Source organism: Myodes glareolus, chromosome 3 (assembly GCF_982192425.1).
Source record: "Myodes glareolus chromosome 3, mMyoGla1.1, whole genome shotgun sequence".
NCBI classification, from domain to species: domain Eukaryota; kingdom Metazoa; phylum Chordata; class Mammalia; order Rodentia; family Cricetidae; genus Myodes; species Myodes glareolus.
The window spans coordinates 93,587,764-93,605,466 of record NC_142028.1 but is presented as its reverse complement, the minus strand read 5'-3'; the positions used below and the strand labels follow the sequence as shown (position 1 = coordinate 93,605,466).

The 17,703-nt window shown below is 44.9% G+C and overlaps 1 protein-coding gene across 5 annotated transcripts in view; it reads left to right on the top strand.

Moving 5' to 3' along the window:
• The window catches only part of Nfia (nuclear factor I A), a 347,196-nt gene that overhangs the window by 315,800 nt on the left and 13,693 nt on the right, over positions 1 to 17,703 (top strand). For 4 of the 5 annotated variants that reach the window (XM_087904820.1, XM_087904823.1, XM_087904824.1 and 1 more), the window contains one exon: positions 39 to 130. The exons of the other annotated variant lie outside the window; for it this stretch is intronic. In XM_087904820.1, the coding sequence (XP_087760946.1) occupies positions 39 to 130 (92 nt within the window). The remainder of the gene's footprint in view (positions 1 to 38; positions 131 to 17,703) is intronic. 5 annotated transcript variants of the gene reach the window in all.

Below are 17,703 nucleotides of genomic sequence, written 5' to 3'. Positions count from 1 at the left end.
TGCTGCTTCCTGAACGCATGTGTCCCTTCCCTTCACAGCCTACTCGACACCCAGCACCTCCCCCGCAAACCGATTCGTCAGTGTTGGACCACGGGATCCAAGCTTTGTAAATATCCCTCAACAGACACAGGTGGGCCGCTCTCATCTTTTCCGTATGTGGTGCAGCGTGTTTTATTGATCAGGTGCAGTTTAATGTGTCTTGGGGCACACCAGGCCACATGCCTGAGCCCCTCTTCAGTTCCTCTCCTCCTGACTCCATCTCTCCCAGCCCTGTCGCCATGTTTTCTCCTTGTTCTCAGGAATCATAGACAATGTTCCTGGGATCTTTGCTTATGGTATTGGGGTAGGAGAGGGGGGCTTCTGGGCCAGACTGCTTTTGCCATGGCAAGTTAAGGTTGCTAGGCTAGACTGTGTGCATTCCCTCCTTGAGGCAGCCATGGCTCTCTAGCTGTAAGCAGACAGACATGTGCCCCATGGAACCTGGTTTCCATGGTATCGAAGCATATGTGGGGAGGGAGACCAGCCACTCCTCTCATTTTATGGCCCCGGGAAACTGGCAAACTTTCTAAAAGAAAAGGGGTGGGTGAGGACAAAGGGTTTCTAAGCTCTTTATTAAGTTACTGATGTTGGTCCCAAGGAGGTGATTGGTGGCCACTGGGGAGGCAAGGTGCTGAGAGTGGGAGGGGCTAAGCCGAAAGTCATGTGGAGGTGGCTGATTGACAGAAGAGCTCAGAATCCCCAGAGCTGACCGAGCACAAGAGAAAGTTGTGTTTGGATCTGTGTAGGCTAAGAGGAGCTCTTTCAAAACAGGCTTGCAGTAGCTGCTGTGAGCTGAGAAGCAACAAACCTCTGGGTCCCAAGGAGTATGTGTAGAGGTTTAAAAAAAAAAAAACAAAAAAAAAAACAGAATCAGGTTCAAGCTTGTAGAATAAACGACTCCTCCATTTCCTAACTAGAATATGGCCATGTATTTCCTAATTGACTCTACGAAATTATTTTTGCCCACGAGGTTCCTAGCATGGCTTGACATTTTCTCCGTGTGCTTCTGTGCTTATGCTCAGCTGTGTGGCGTCAGCTGCCTGGTTTATAAGTACAGTCAGGTGCTTCCTGAGTCCGCCGCCTTCCTACAGGGCTCTGCTTCACTGTGCTTATCCACAGTGCTGCTTCTCCTTCCTTCCTGCCCTGGAGCAGCACCCCAGAAAGTCCAGCACTAAGCCAAAAAGGGAGGGCCTGAGAAGAGGGACCCCTCTCCCCTTGAATCTCCCACTTCTGCTGTTTCTTCTAAATCTGGCTTGCACATGGTGTCTGAGATTAAAACCCTACTCAGTGCCTCTCATAAATCCCCCCACTTATTTGCTTACTTTCTCATGCCTTCAAATATTCAGATGCTTTACTGGTGGTTTGAAGTTGTACCATAGCCTGAGAATATCTGTCTTAGAAGATGCTTTAGCTTTGTGCTTTGAACTTCCATGTTCTGGCACAGCGAAGGGTAAGCCAGAGGACCTCCCGTAGTTCTGTTGGATGGTTGTTTCGGGTTTTTTGTTTCAAAGCTTGGGTATGCTCAAATTGATTCGTTGAGAACCTGAAAACTGCAACTTTGAAGTATCTTGTTTGGTATTTTGCATGATGTTTTATACAAACTAATTCACATAATCTAAACTGTATGTGTCTTTTTCATTTATCTCTCTATAATGAAAATGTGTTTTCCCAGTATGACTTTGTTTCGTAAGTGCCTTGTTTAGCTCAAACACTGAGTCTTCATGATGTTGCTCACAAAACTTCAATTCTTAACAATCCAGATTTTGCACGCATCTGGATGGATGATGTCATATAGGTCCAGTATTGGCATCTAGAACTGAATTCTTTTTGTTTCCCACTAAATATTTGGCATTGTGGTGACAATAGCTTAAATGTTCTTACCACGGTGACACCTGTCACATTTGGCTTGAAGAAAGCCATTCCTAACCATCTCATGAGAAGTCGTAGGGATGGAGTTGTCTTTTTCCACCCTCTCTATGTACCTATCTAGCCTTATGCCTTAAAAATAAAATTGGCATGCCCCAAATATTACTATTTTATGATATATATGTTAACATTTTAAGAATAAACTGTTCAAAATAAGTATTAGATGTAGATGGCAAGTAACAGTAGACCTTAAATACAGCTTCCTTGTAAGAAGTCATTAGTTAAAGTTCTTTTCTTACAAGGTGTGTGTGTGTGTGTGTGTGTGTGTGTGTGTATGTTTGTATCTTCAGTTTTTATTGCTGTGAAGAGACACCATGACTACATCGACTCTTATAAAGGAAAACATTTAATTGGGGCTGGTTTACAATTTCAGAGATTTTGATCTATTGTCTTCATAGCGGGACATGCAGGCAGACATGGTGCTGGAGAAGGAGCTAAGAGTTCAACATCCTGATCCGCAGGCAACAAAAGGAGTGTGCCTTACTGGCTGTAGCTTCCGCATAAAAAACCTCAAAGCCCAGTCCCACAGTGACACACTTCCTCCAACAAAGCCACACCTCTAAATAATGCCACTCCCTATGGGTCAAGCAAACATGGGGGGGGGGGCATACCTAGTCAAACCACCACTGTGTGTGTGTGTGTGTGTGTGTGTGTGTGCGCGCGCGCGCGTTCATGCTGTACAGGGGTTTACCTCATAGATGCTAGGCTCTACCACTGATCCCAAGCCTTGCTTTTACCTTTCAAAAACTTTTAAGACAGGTTCTTACTAAATTGCCCAGGATGACCTTGAACTCACTCAGTAGTCCAGAAAGGCCACGTTCTTCTGCCTCAGTCTCCCAAGTACCTGTTCTAATAAACCTGTACCACCAGTGTTGGCGTACAAGGTTTTTAACAATATAATTTGAACGCCCACAGATTCCTCACTTCCTAAGCAAGCTTGTGGTTGTCGTCAGATAGCTTTGCTGTAAGGCCCAAAAATTGGTATTAGTTAAAATTAGGAAAGCTTTCCCAGGGGATCAGAAGTTTGCTCTCTGACGCTCCACCAATAAAGTCACTCAGACAGATGTTTGCCTTGTCTCTGCCTCTTCATGAGCGAAAGTCGGAGTCATCCAGACAGATTTGTAAATGCAAAAGAGTCAGGAACAGGAACCCTTGCCTATAACCCAGCACTTGGGAGGCAGAGACAGGAAGACTGAAAGTTCTAGACCAGCCTGGGATGGATGATGAGACCCTGTCTGAGAACAAGACAGAAGAATCCAGCACTGAGTTCATGAACAGATGTGAGATGAAATGGTCGTCCTTTCCCCCGAACCCAGTTCCTGGTGGAAATCTCTTGGCTTTCCTATGCCATCCTAGAGAGCATGGTTCTCCCATTTGTCTGCTTATTTCCCTATACCTTCTAATGCAGACGTTTTTCTGGTGAGTTTGGAAGTTTCATAATTGCTTTGAAAACATCTATCCTAAAATATGGTTTACACATGCAATGTAAGAGTTGTCATTGTTTAAAATGAAGGGCATCCTGATACTTGCCACAGTATGGATGAATCTAGATAACATCATACTAAGGTGCATAAACTTATCACCAAAAGATAAAAATCTATTTTTCGATGGTGATTTTATCTTATTACAGTCATGATGCATGTTAATTGTGGGAAATACAGACGAGAGAAATAATAAAAATCACTAGTAGTCCTACTGTTAATGTTTCTATATAAATCTACTCTGGTTGCTTCTACACATTCAAGTATATTGCAAAAATAAGGTCATATTACATCCACTGTTTAGTAACCTGCTGTTTCTTCTGCGTAACAATGTATTATGGCCTTCTTTTCATGTAAATTGGAAAAATGGAATATTGGCTTTTATTACACCTATTCATCATCTGCAATGATTGTTGGGGAGCGATGGCATGGATAATTGAAAGCTGTTGTTCCCCCTCTTTCCCCGCTAGTCTACTTTTACTCCAGAGAATCCTCCATCATTGAGGGATAAATGTACCCCGCTTACACTTGTGGAGCCCACTTCCATTCATACTCTGGCTTCTGGCTCTGGCTAGATGCTCTGCCAAGTGATCTGTCCTCTTCTTCCTCCTGGCTCTTCTGTTTGCTTCCTCTGCTCCTGTTGTCTGGCCCACACCTTCCTCCTGCCTACATTGTAGCTGCACTCACCAGGAGACATGGCCAGCTCCCTGTGGACTATGGAAAGCCTACCTGCTCTGAGAACTTAAATCTCACCTCCTCCTGCGGCACATCTTATTCAGTGCCTGTCCCCATGGTGGTTGGTACAAACTCATGGAGAATGCCTGAGTATTTACTCTCTTTGTACACCGTCGATGTGCCGCATTCAGCCCTTGATGATACAGACCTTGCCACTCTTCCGATAGAAAGCTGGGGGCCATTGTAGCTGTACCCCCTGATCTAATCTGGTCTCTAAAAACAAAAACTATTATGAACAGGCATTTACTTAGAGCAAAAAAATTCACTATTTATTAACAATTAGTTAATGAATAGATATATGGGTTCTCACAGACTGAACAGAGAGCTTGTCTTGATTCAGGCTCAATTCAAATGTTAAAATAAAAATTGTTTAACCTACAGAACTCTGATGAGGATGAATTTTTTACAATGAAAAATTCATGTTAACAGTATTAAAAACAAGCATTTTTATCTCTACCACCAGAGCTGTTACCATTCTGCATCAACAGAGCCATGCCATCTGAAATGCTACATAACACCCTAGGAGACTGCCTCAGCTTGGTACAGTTCCAATTTGCTGAAACTTCTGCTAAATAAGTCTCTGCTGCCTCACCCCGTACACTGCCTACAGAGTGACCACTTTGGCCTCGAGTTCACAATGAATGCATCATCCAGAAAAGTTTCCACAGGGTGAAGCATGGCAGTGACACCCACTACCTTACCTGTTGCCCACAGCACCCACTGTGCCACCTTAAATAGGCATGCCCACGACACCCACTGTGCCACCTTAAATAGACATGCCCACGAAACCCACCCTGCCACCTTTGATAGGTGTGCCCGCGGCACCCACTCTGCCACCTTGGGTGCTATCCACAGAGAAAACGGAGCATAGAGAAGTGAAGGGTTTTCAATCCGTGCCCAATCTTGGTGTCATGTTCCTGAGGCCTGGCTGAAGTCCTAACCACGACTTAAGCAATCTGTAGAACTCTTCACAATTTCAACCACTTTACTATTTATTTAACTGCTTATTATATTCCTTAACACCTACAAAATGCAAGGAATACCAAGTGCCCTGAAGTGCTAGAGAGTGCAGTAGAAAAAACAAGACATGGAGAAACAATAGCACTGACTTTAGTTGTGCAGTGTGACTAGGCACGGGCACACAGCTATAGTCCCAGGACTTGGGAGGCTGAGGCAGGAGGATCATAAGTTTAAGGCTAGCTTGGACTACATGGAGAGTTTTAGACTAGACTGTGCTATAAAAGATCCTGTCTCCGAAAAAAAAAGTAAAGTCATAGTGAATAAGCTAAGGGGTTTCAAATGCACAGAATGGCTTAGACTATTCCATAGAGTAGAAGGGACAGGAGAGACTGGATTGCTTTTCTGTCCTCCTTTAACTTTAGTCTGATAATAAGGTTCTTGTACATTATACCTAAACACACACACACCATTTTTCATTCTTGCCGACCAGGTGATAGATAACATTTGAGACTATCCTAAGAAAGGAAGCATGCAACTCTACCTTCCCCAGACCAAGCAGATACAACTAGAATCCTTTCCGGCCAGCCAGGAACCCCTCCCCCTCCTTTCTGCGAAATGTCCACTCCAGGTATTGTATCCTCACGTAGCTCCAAGCTCTGTCAGCACATTCCCATGAGCTGAAGCCCACTGCCTTCCTCCCGCCCACTCACCCCACATGACTTCCTGGCCACAGAAAGAGAAGTACAGCACGGCAGTTAAGGAAAGGCACAACTGGAGAGCACAAAAGGAACCGCTTTCTTTTAGAGAGTAACAATGTGCTTGTCCCTTCCCATCCTGCCCCACCCTCCAGGTGGATTTGAGCATTTCCTTCAGCTGATTGAAGAGGAACAGCAGATAAAATCTCTTGTGCTCCTGACTTTGAAAAGTTACTTATTGGCCAAGTTGGTATTCTGTATTAACCACTCATAGCTCCAAGTCGGGGGCCTATGCTCCATGGCTCCAAGTCGGAGGCCTATGCTCCGTACAGTTCTATAGCTGGCATGCATTGGCACTTGGTAATCTAAAGAAAGAGTAAACAACACCAAGTTATGGAGGGAGTCAAGGCCTCACTCCGTTTCCTCCTAGCTAACTTTCCCAAACACCATCTTCTCACCTAGCTGTGTACAGGGAAACCTTCCAGACTGTTGTCCCCGGAGCTGGTTTAAGGTCAGGCTCTTGCTTCCTAGGTCCAGTGGAAATAATACTGAACTCGGCCATTCTGAAGACCTGCCTCAGCCCCCTCCTAGGCTGTATGTTTTCTCAGTCTGCCTGAGGGAAGTGCTGCTTGTAGGGTTTGTGGGCTTCTGTACAAATAGGTCATCTAGCCCAAGACCAGGCTCAGGAGAGCGCAAGTTAGAGCCTTGCTCTCAGGTCTCCGCTCGGAGTTTGTTACCTCACTCAGGAACTAAGTGTCGTGTTGGTGACGGTCGTGCTTTCTCTCTTTTTCCTCAGTAATTTTGTTTTTATAGCCTGGTTTCTTATCTGAAGTTGTGATGTGTGTGTGTGTGTGTGTGTGTGTGTGTGTGTGTAAGTATATATGTATGCGGATGTGTATAATACACATCCTGAATGTATGTGTGTGCACTTGATCCTAAAACCATCCCTTAGAAAAGATATATTGTTGTTATTTCTAGTCTACAGTTTTAATAACGTAGAAAACAGATTTAATAAGGGGAGGTGATTTTCTCAAACCACATCACCAAGGTTGTAGGGCCAGGGCACAAAGCCGTGCCTCCTCTTCAGCAAGAACTCAGAGGAGCCCTCAGCATGGAATAGTGCAAGGGCACCTGGGCTTGGCAGCTGACGCCCTGGCAAGCTAGGTGACGCTCTTTAAAACTCATTCAACCAGTGGGACCTTCTCTTCTCCAGAGCATGTTGCATGCCTGTCATCTAGCACACTGGAAATGGTGCAGCACCTGTCTCCAAAATAAAAAGATGGAGGGAGAATCTTAGTTGACATAAACTGATAAGTATTCTAAGAATTGTGGTGTGGACCATGCAATCCAAGTAAATATTGCTGGTAAATATTGCTGCCTTTTCCCCCCAACATTAATATGAAATCAACAGCAATAAAGAGATAATTTCAGGGGGGAAAATTAAGATATCATAGAGGAAGAAGAGAAAATATTAGATGTGATGGTTGTTATGTTGGGGAACGTGGAAGAGTGGAGGAAACCAGGAGCGAGATTGTTCTCGCTTCTCACTTCCGCCCACCCTTGCCCCACGAGCAGGCGTTACCTGACCTCAGACTTATAGGTATTTAAAACTAGTGTTCAAATCAAACATTTACTTATACTTAATCATAAAGAAATTCATTATAAAGTAATTTTGATAGGCATATGATTTATAATTTATTAAGAATTTCAGCAAATTTGTATACTAATGAAATTCATGTGATCATTTATCCGATACTGCAAGATGTAGATGATCTTCAACATTTTTTCAGAGTTGATCAATATTTTGATTTTAAAATTATCAATACTGGGAATATCGTTTGTAATAAATGCCTATTAACAAACTGGCAGAAGCCTGTTTAGGGCCATTGAGAAATTGTTGGAAATTCTATCCGTATACAAACCAAAATTCATTTAACAAATGTTTTATGAAACTCAAGTCAACAACACACAAAAAAAGTTTTAATTAAATGTTCCAAGATAACCCAAAGATCTAATATGATAATCAAACTAATCTGATGCGAACATGCTGACAGTTGGAACAATAGTAGGAAAATATTTAAAGTCTTTGTTTTTCCGTAATGAAATCATTATGTTTCTGTAAGAGCAGAAAGCTCTGCATGATTAATAAAAACACTGCAATTCCTAATGTGCAATAATCTCTCTTCGAACTGAGGTGATTCAGGCAGCATTTGTTGGTGCTGCACGGTGCGAAGATGCATGGATGGTGCACAGTACACACTGCACCACATTCAAGCCAGCAGTGCGGTCCTGCAACTCAGCATGGCCACAGCTGCCCAAACACCTAAGATTCATTACTCACTTGGTTTTTACTTCATTTCTGGTCCTTGCACAGCCAGAGATGTCTTATTTACTGTTTCCAATATTTTTACAACCCTGCATACAGTTTTGCAACTCTATATCAAAGACTCACAGAATATGAAGTGGGGCTATAGATAACAGGCAGGAGGCAGAGACAGTTGGCTGATAGTTTGCACAGAAGAGGAAAGTCTCCATCATTCTGGGATAGGGGACGTGTCCTTCACAGGCTAATCTGATTTCTCAGTAGAACACGCATAAAGCCACTAGCTGTGGAATGGGAGTGGCCTGATTTCACATAATGGTTATGTCCGTATGTATGTTCCCCTTTGAAATTCAGCTTTCACATCTAATTAATGAAATCAATAATAGTATCTACCTAATAGGAGGGAAGCCAGTTAAGTATTACTTGAGCTAATCAAGGTTCTGTTTCTTAAAAGGCAAGAAAACCATGAGTGGTCTCATTGTTCCAGCTGCTGTGAGACTCCAGCGGGAACCCATGTGTTTTCTAAAGTTCTGCTCTGTCATCCTTAGCATGTTGTCTTTCTGTCATTACGTTTGCTCCCCCAATCCAAGAATAGCTGCTGCAGCTCCAGACATCAGCTCTGTATCATACTCCACCATCCGAGCAATAGCAGAGAAAGGTACCTGAGTACCAGATTTCTACTTTGCTCTCCTTATCTGAAACTGAGTCCCATTTCAGTTCAAAATTTAGGTGTTGGGAACACTAGCGTAAGGTCATATTGATTGGCTCAAATCTTGGCTCATTACCCCATAATGATCATGTTCTTATGTCTAAATGAAGTTAATTCCATGAAAGAAGAAGCAGTACATCCCGGTCAGGCTGTCAACAGTATCTCCCACACAGCATTTTCTTAATCTCTGAGAAGTCTCATGAGCCTTCTAACTTCGCTGTTACCTCTTCTCTGTCTTAATACTGGTTTTCATACAGTTTTGTCCTCCACTCCTTCACCATGTGTTAAGGAAACTTGTAGTGTGAGTGTGGGGAGTGGGGGCAGAGACACATAGATATACAGAGATGGAAGAGAGAGAAGCAGAGACACAGAGATATACAGAGATGGAAGGGAGAGAGATGGAGGGAGGGAGAGACAGAGGAAGAGAGGGGGGGTGTCATCTCTCTTCAGCTGCTGTTTAAGGTCCAGGAAGTAGACAGGACAACCCCCTGGGGTAGGACACCTCTCACTGTGTCACTGTGGCCTCTGAGAAAGCTGTATAGAGGGCATGTGGCTCAGCTCACGGGGGATCTGTACACAGTACCCTCTCGTGCCTCCAAGGTTCACCCAGCATCCAGACCTTGAGCCAGGTGCTTCCTCTATAGAAGAACAGCCCTGGGCTCTGCGGAGCCTGAGTCAACAGAGCTCAGAGAACAGGAAACTGAGCCCATCACCCTCCCTGCAGCGTGAAGTCCAGGAGGTCTCAGCACAGTGGGTTCCCACAGTCCTTTCAGCCTTTGCAGGGAAACCCGCCCCCCTCCACCACCAGGAGCCGCCTCCACACAGGGCTCCTCCACTCTTAAGTGATGACTGTCCACGTGAGGGAATGATTGAGTAGCCAGGTGGTGTCTGGCCAGGGCCCTTCCCAGAGCTGCTAATGAGTCCAAGACTTTGGCAGTCTGAAGGACACACAGTTCCAACCCAGGGAGAGTCCCCACAAAGAGCTGCCGACTCCTCCTGTCTCCTCAGCCCCTCAGACCCCTTCTGAGTTTGTGCTGAAGATAAAGGAAAATGCTGTCGTCGTGACCTCTCTTCTGGAGCTATGCCTCACAATATGGTCTGTCCACTGAAGCACAGACTTCGGCACGTGCCTCTCCCTAATACCATCATGAGGACTTTGCTGAAGACCCCAGTGCTCCCTGGTAGCAGAGCCCTAATATTTTCCACATGCCCCTGAGTCACAGGGACTTGTGACTTCCACCGTTTCTATGTTGGCCTTGATACAGGGTTAGCACAACTGGTCCTTGCCTCTGTGTGTTGCCCTCTTTCTCCCAAGTCTGAACATGAGAACAGAGTAAGAACAACCTCAGGTCCCCATGGGGCTGCCTTGGCTGCTGGAAGAAGTGCTCAGGACAGGCTGGATAGGCAGCTTGCCTCCTTGAGTAACAGAAGAACTAATGGCCAGTTCTCATGACCTACAGCCTTGTCGCTCAGCATAGTCCCCATGATGCCTGGTCATGTGTGTTTACATGTATGAATGAGGAAAAGATGGGACCGTGAGATAGAAGGACAATGCTTAGGAAGGTCTTGATGAGACCAACCATAGGTCAGTCCTGTGCATATCAGGAAAGCAGGAGAAGCCTTGAGCCGGGCATAAGAGTCAGAGCACCTGACTTCCCAGCTCATGTCTCCCACTTGTCACCTAAGTAATGGATCTCAAGGTGAGGGAAGTCAGGTTTATTGGGCACCTACTGTATTCCTCAGACCATATAGAACTAAGAAGGCCATGGGTATATGTAATCCAATCACCACCTACAAAGCTCACAGGCTTCCGGGGAGGAAGTATGCGGATTACAGTAAGGTCTGACAGGTGACACAGTGGGAACATGTATGATCTGTGTGTGGGACCGAAGAGCAGGAAGAACTCTGTGGGGAAAGTGTCATGGTGGGGAGAGGAATATTGTAGGAGAAGCATCCATGGTGGAAGAACATGCCTTTGCAGAAAGTGATAGTGTATACCAAGGGTGGAGTTAGATTGTGCATAGAGAACACACTTTGTGTGGTCGGTCTTATAAAGTTAGCAGCTGAGAATGCTGAACAGTGAGGCTTGAGTTTAAACCAGGCCCTAGTCATGGGTGAGCATGTCCCCATATCTGAGGGAGGGCCTAGTCATGGTTGAGCATGTCCCTGGATCTGTGGAGGGTCTAGTCATGGATGAGCATGCACCTGGATCTGAGGGAGGGTCTAGTCATGGCTGAACACGCCCCTGGATCTGGGGGAGGCCCTAGTCATGGCTGAGCATACCCCTGGATGTGCGGGAGGGTCTAGTCATGGCTGAGCATGCACCTGGGGGAGGGTCTAGTCTTCGGTGAGCATGTACGTGAGGGAGGGTCTAGTCATGGGTAAGCGTGTACCTGGGGGAGAGACACTTGAACTTTATTTTGTGGAACACTGGGACTTGCAAAAGGCACAGAGGGCTTTCAGCGTGAAGATTTCTCAGCCTTGCTTGGTGTGATTCCCCACTGGGTATGGAATTTTCAGGCGTTGTGTATGAAGACATATGGTCTTGAGTTTTCTCCTTTCCAGGTGGAGAGAGTCAAGAAAACCCAGGCTTTGGAAGGAGGCAGATCTCAGTTGATTTACCATGTGATCGAGATTATCCTGTTTAGCCTCCTGATCCTCAGAAGTTACGTTTTGATAAAGTCATGAATTAATTCCTTCCTTCCATTGGTGTTGCATGAATATTGACTCTAACTAGAATTTGAGAGCCCGGTCGCTACCTTCCACCCCCTCCCAAGCTAGGTAGGTTCTGAGGTGAAACTGGAGTCTCAGCTCTCTTCAGAACAAAGGGCCTGTAGATGGGAAGACAGGGCAGTGTTAAAGGGGTGAGAGCCCTTGAGTTGAGTCTGCAGCTTCAGCCTCCCACATCCTTTCTCTGTCAAGTACGCCATTATTCCCCCATTGACCAGCGCCATGATATTTATTTATTAAGAACATGCTTAGTATATTCCCAAGGAGCAAGTGGAGACTCAACTAACAGTATCGGCTTCTGACTTGAAGGGTAAATCTGTCAAGGAATGCAGCGGAGAGTCTCTGTGTTTAATTCCACATTAAAAAACAATTAAACTTTATGCTTGGTGAGGGAAGGAATGACAAAGTCTGAGTGCAGAAGCAAGTTGTGAGCCTGGGAGGGGCGGCGTCTGGGTGTTTGTTTTGTCAGATAGGGCGGCTGACATGATTAGTCCTAATGGGGTGGTGATCCTCATTGAATTGCAGATCCTGCCAGTGACTGAGCCTCCACAGGGACCCAAATAAGTGGTGCATATGGTATTACTTAGGCTGCATCCTTTAACCAAGCTGAAGGCTGGTCCCCTCCCTCCACCCGCCCCGCCCCCGTCCATTCCCAACACATGCCGCACACCTGCCACACAGGCATCTGTCTGCTCCAGAAGTGACATGTGGAGAGGAACTCACCTACCTAGGATACCTAGGACAGGCAGGTTCTCCTCTACCAGCTCCCTCCCCTTTGGCTCTCTATTCCATGAATGTGCCCCACCCCACACTCTCTGGGCAGATAATGGTGCATCAGATTAGCCTGCCTTGCTCCTGCCTCAAGACCCCGATCAATTTATTGACTCTGTCAGAGTGGCTGGTACAGTAATTGTTACAAGAGAAGAATGGAAAGTGAGAGTGTGTCCACATGAAAAATAAAAATGATGTTTTGTTCTTTTCTGTCCAGCCCTTGCCTCATAGATCTCTATGTGTTTACACAGCAGAGAGCACTTTACTTAAGCTAAACAGCTCCTTCTGCATTATTAATTGTGACAGTTAGGGTGCTACATGACAGGGAGGGTAGGGTGGGAAGCATTGATCTCATTCAGATGGTGTGGACCCGAGCAGCTTTGGACCTCCTTCCTTATCTCACTGCACTGGGGCCCCATCAGATCACATTTCCCTGATTGACAGCCTGAACGAATGCCTCCCATCAATACAATTGATTTGGTGCAAAAGGACGAGGACCGTCTCCAGCTGGAGATGGATGGGTTGTGGGAAGGTGAAGGATGTCTCAAAAGTCTCTCCACTTAGAAATCCAAACTGAATGCTAAGGTGCTGCGACCTTCCAAACACATTTAATTTGGACCCCCAGAAAAATTATTCTAGAAGAAACTTAGTCCAAGTGAATGGTTAGTAGATTCAGTCGAGACCATTAATGAGCCAGGAGGATAATCACTATTTGGAAGCAAGCTATCACCGATTTCTTGTGGGAAATTTTTGGCTAAGTGCACATCTTTAAAGACATTTCATTAAAGTTCAACTTTCATGACTTCAACCTGCAAACCCTAACATAAATCCTATGTGAATGGACGAGGCCAAGTGGGTGTCACTTGTGACCTGGAAATAAAAGGTCAGCCATTGAATTTATAGCTTTTCTAGTGGAAAGAACATAAAGATTCTTGCCAACCGAAGTCAACCCGTATTTTAATGTTGCCCAGTTAAGATTATGAAATCTAGGGATTAAGATCATGCCGTGCAGTGAAGGTCAAACCTTAAATGTGATGGGCTAAGTGTCATTCCCATGGGGTAGAAGATAAAACCATTGCTACCTTTGGCAGTCCGGAATGACTTGTCCATGACCATTAACTAAGGTATAGGGATCCTACCATCATTACCAAGCCTAATGGTGATTGCTGCGCTAATCAATTATGTTATTAAACCACTCTGCTCTTCTTCTGTAATGTCCCCAAACAGTAATAGTGAATTGATTGCTATCAAATAAGTCTTTCATATAATCAGGAGTGAGGGGAGATGCGCAGCCCTGTCATGATGAAGGCCTCCTTTTGGGAAAAGAGAATGTTGCTGTTTTCTGAGTAAGGCTAGCAGGAGCACACTCTCCCGAACCGAGAGCTGCTTGGCGCGACTGCAGACCCACTTGAAGTGTGATTCAGCCACACAAAGTTCTTGCATTAAAACAAAACAAAGCAAAAAGACATGTATTTCTCTTTCAAATTTTTATAACTACTCTCCCCTTTTTAGGGAAAATGGGGGGGTCATTTTGTGAGACCTTTTCTTTCTCGGTTCTAGAGCTCAGAATCCATCCACTTTGGATTTTTACAAAAAGAGGATGGCTTTTTAATATCTTGATGGGGATCACTTAGGTTATTTACCTTGTACGGCTTTTAAATCCATTTCAAGATGCCAGTAGTTTGGAGGTTAAAGACATAATACCAAAGCTGGTAATTCCCTGAAAGGATATTTACTTAGGATGCATTGTTTCAGGACAAGAAATTTAACTGACTGTTGGAAGACATTTTTTTCACTTTAATAAAGCAGCACCTTCAACTAAAGGGGCCAAAGCCCTAGAGGTGAAACAGCTCATCCAGGACAGAGAGGCAGAAGTTCACCTGCAGAGAGGGGAGGAACTGGTGGTCTAGTGTGTGGCTGTGGTGATGGTTTCTGTCTTTTACAGAGGTATTTCGTAAAAACCCAGAATCCATTAGAGCAGTGGTTCCCAACCTGTGAGTCACGACCTCTTTGACAAACCTCTGTCTCCAAAAGAAATTTACATTGCAATTCAGAACAGCAGCAAAATTACAGTTATGAAGTAGCGGTGATGATAATTTTATGGTTGGGGGTCACTATGAAATGGGGAACTGTATTAAAGGGTCTCTAAAGTAGCAAGTGCTTTGGAATCTTGAGGAGAAAAAGCTTTTAATTCAGTTCACCTTGGGAGATTTTATTTTCATAGACTAACATAGGTTGTGTATGTCTCTGCTTGCATTTGTGTGTGTGTGTGTGTGTGTGTGTGTGTGTGTGTGTGTGTGTGGAGTTCCATGTTCCTGGATAGCTTTCTTTTTCTTTTTTTCTTTTTTTTTTTAGTTTGTATCCTCCGTCCTTCACGGTGCAGACAAAGGTTAACATCCTGATCACCTCACAGGCAAGCACTCCAAAGTGCTTTTACATAAGATGAGGAATAGAAAGGACCTTTGATTTAAAGTTCAACATTTACATTTGTAATTTTGACTAATTTCTATGCTTGCATTAATTACATTGAAATTGTTTAATTAGAATAAGATGAAAATTGGCCATTAGGATTAATTTAACCTGATAGGCTTTGTGCGTCTTTCTAGGCAAATATTATGAAATATGGTGATGATGAATCAATAAGAGGTCTGACTTTGCAGCAGCGGTGATCGTACATCTCTGGGGGCTAGCTCATGCTACACACATTGCTCTTCCTTACCTCGTTAGCCTACAGCTAAAGCCATCCTGTATCTCTTGGTAGCTTCTTCCAAAATATTTTCTTCTGTCGAAGTGTGAAGAAGGTTCTGCTCCCACCACCCCTAATGACATCGCAGTTTTCTGGCCTCCAGAACCTTTCGGGGAGGCTCTTTGCTTGGCTGCTCCCCTGGGCTTTGCATCCCAGTGACTTTTGCCAACCAAGAGCTACTGGATGGAAGTCTTCATGGAAGTCACTGAGGTGCCTTTGGCCTCAGGTCAGGGCTCTCAAATCTAGACTGGCTTCTACCAGTTGCTGGCTGCTTTCTTTGAGTAGGAACCAGACGTAAGCTTAGCAAGATGGGGAGTTCCCAAGTGCTGGATAACTAAGTCTAAGGCACTGTGAGAGAAAAGACCACATTCCTCCAAGTTCCTAATTTACTGCCAGGAGGCAGCTTGCTCACTTCATCCCCTCCCTTCCATTCAGCTCGGGCAAGAGAACTAGTTTCTGGACTTGGCAGTGCCTCTGCCGCTGACAGCAAACCAGGATGCGAGCGCTGTTTATAGGAGAGGTGACAGAGACTAAGTTGCGCCCGCTCCGGACCCACTCCCACACATGTAAACAAGTGTAAAACATTTTGGAACTATCAACTTGTTTTGTCTTCAAAGCAATTAGGAGTTTGAGATTCCTTCCACCCACCATTTTGCAAGAGTTGCTTAGTGACATTGGCAGCTATGCTTAATGCCTTTGCTGGAGGAAGCCTCCATGGCAAGGGTCCATCGGCCATGGACAGCAGACCAAATTTTTATTAACATTTGTGAAAAACAAAGACGAGAAACAGAAGCCAAAGGAGGGAAGATATCTCACACATAGGCTCCCATCAGTTTGCAGATTGCAAGTCAGTTCTGGATCAAGGCCAAGACATCCTTCAGAGCCATGAGCTCGGATGCCATCCCATAGGTAAACTGCTACCCAAAGAAACCAGCCTCCAACCCATTTCCGTGCAACATGAATCCCAGGTTACTTGTGCCCACATTACCTAGAAGCAACTTAGAGATTTCATAGCCAAAGGTTTGGTTTGAAGCTTATGTCAGTTTCAGATACTGGGTATTTTTCAGCATGGAAGTGAACTGAGTTTAAGGAATGGAGACAGAGTAAAAATCTAGCATAGAGTCAATGGACAATGCTGTTCCCCTGCTAATCCAAGAAGAGCCCATGAAAAGGAATTCTGTCTTGCCGCAGGTGGGAAGAAATCCTCTCCCCTCCTCCATCTAACACACAGCATCTGCTCCAGTCCCCTGGACTTGTGAGGACAGTCGGATAACAAACCCTGTTCACACCTTGTTCTATTTCGTCCTCATACCCACCATGCTAGGGAGGTGGTCTCAGTCCCCTCTTAAGTGACGTACCAAGTCAATGATACAGATCCCATGGCTGCCCGAATCCACCCTTGGCCTATTTCCTGAGCTCCACAGTGCACACAGCAGCAGTGACTCTTGAGCCGTGTATGTAGTGTGTCCTGACTCACCCTGGAGCACCTGATGAATCTGGGGACCAGCAACCTGTAGTTTGGCTGGGTGTGATCAGTGCTCAGAGAGAACTGTTCTGTGTGGCGAGATGCTGTGGTGAGAGGTCGGTCACTATCAGTGCGACTGTGTGGTGTTCTGGGCCACTGTCTTTACAAACTCTCACCCAGAGAGAAGACAAAAAGCTGAGCCCTTCATTCTCTTTTTCTCACTTCAACCCCTGAAGACCATGGCTGTCTCCTCTCATCTCCTGGACCCTTGATTAGCAAAGAACTTGAGTGTCAATCTTGACTAGCTCTCTAGAGAAACTAGCTCTCTCCAGGTTGCTTCCTAGGGAACAATTTAGAATCTCCACGCGGGCTCTTTCTCTTAGGTGCCCTTTTATTGGTTTGTGATTCCCAAGATGCTGTTGACCTCCAAAACCTCTTGTAGTTTTTTGTTTGTTTGGAGTTGTTTTGTTTTTTCTTTTGGAAATATAAAATGAGATTGGGGGCATTTTTCTGTTAACTCTTTTCAGTTTCATTCACAAGCTAGAAAGTGGTATAAGTAAAGCCACATCTTCACATTTGAGAGGAGCAAATGTGCATTGGCCACTTCCACAAAAGGTTGAAAATTATTGCAGAAAACCTGAAGTCGTGAATATGGAATTCTAGACTATACTTCTAGAATCCAGGATTTACCCTTCCTATGATGGCGATTCAATACCTAATAGGGAAAATTGGGAAACTCTAGTCCGTTGGTCCTGAATCTTTTCTCTCTCCTGGCCTCTAAAGTAGGTCTGCAGAAATGTTAACGACCACTGCCTTGCAATGCTTCCCGGAGCTTCAGGGAGCTCTGCCCTGCCTTAGGAAGCAGTCCAGACTCCAGCCTTAAAACATTCCTGCACCAAGCCTTGGAAACAAGCACACTGTGCCGGCAGAGTTCAGAGAGAATGCATGTCAGTGAAGCGGGTGATAAACTCAGGACGGGCGTTTTGTTTAGTTTGAGCCTGAACTTGAACTCATGAATGTGTTTCTGCAGAACAATACAGAAATGTTGATATGGTTGAATAGGAAGTCATACTTTATTTAGTTCAAACAGTTCACTTCTTTAACAGTAAGGAAAATATTAAGT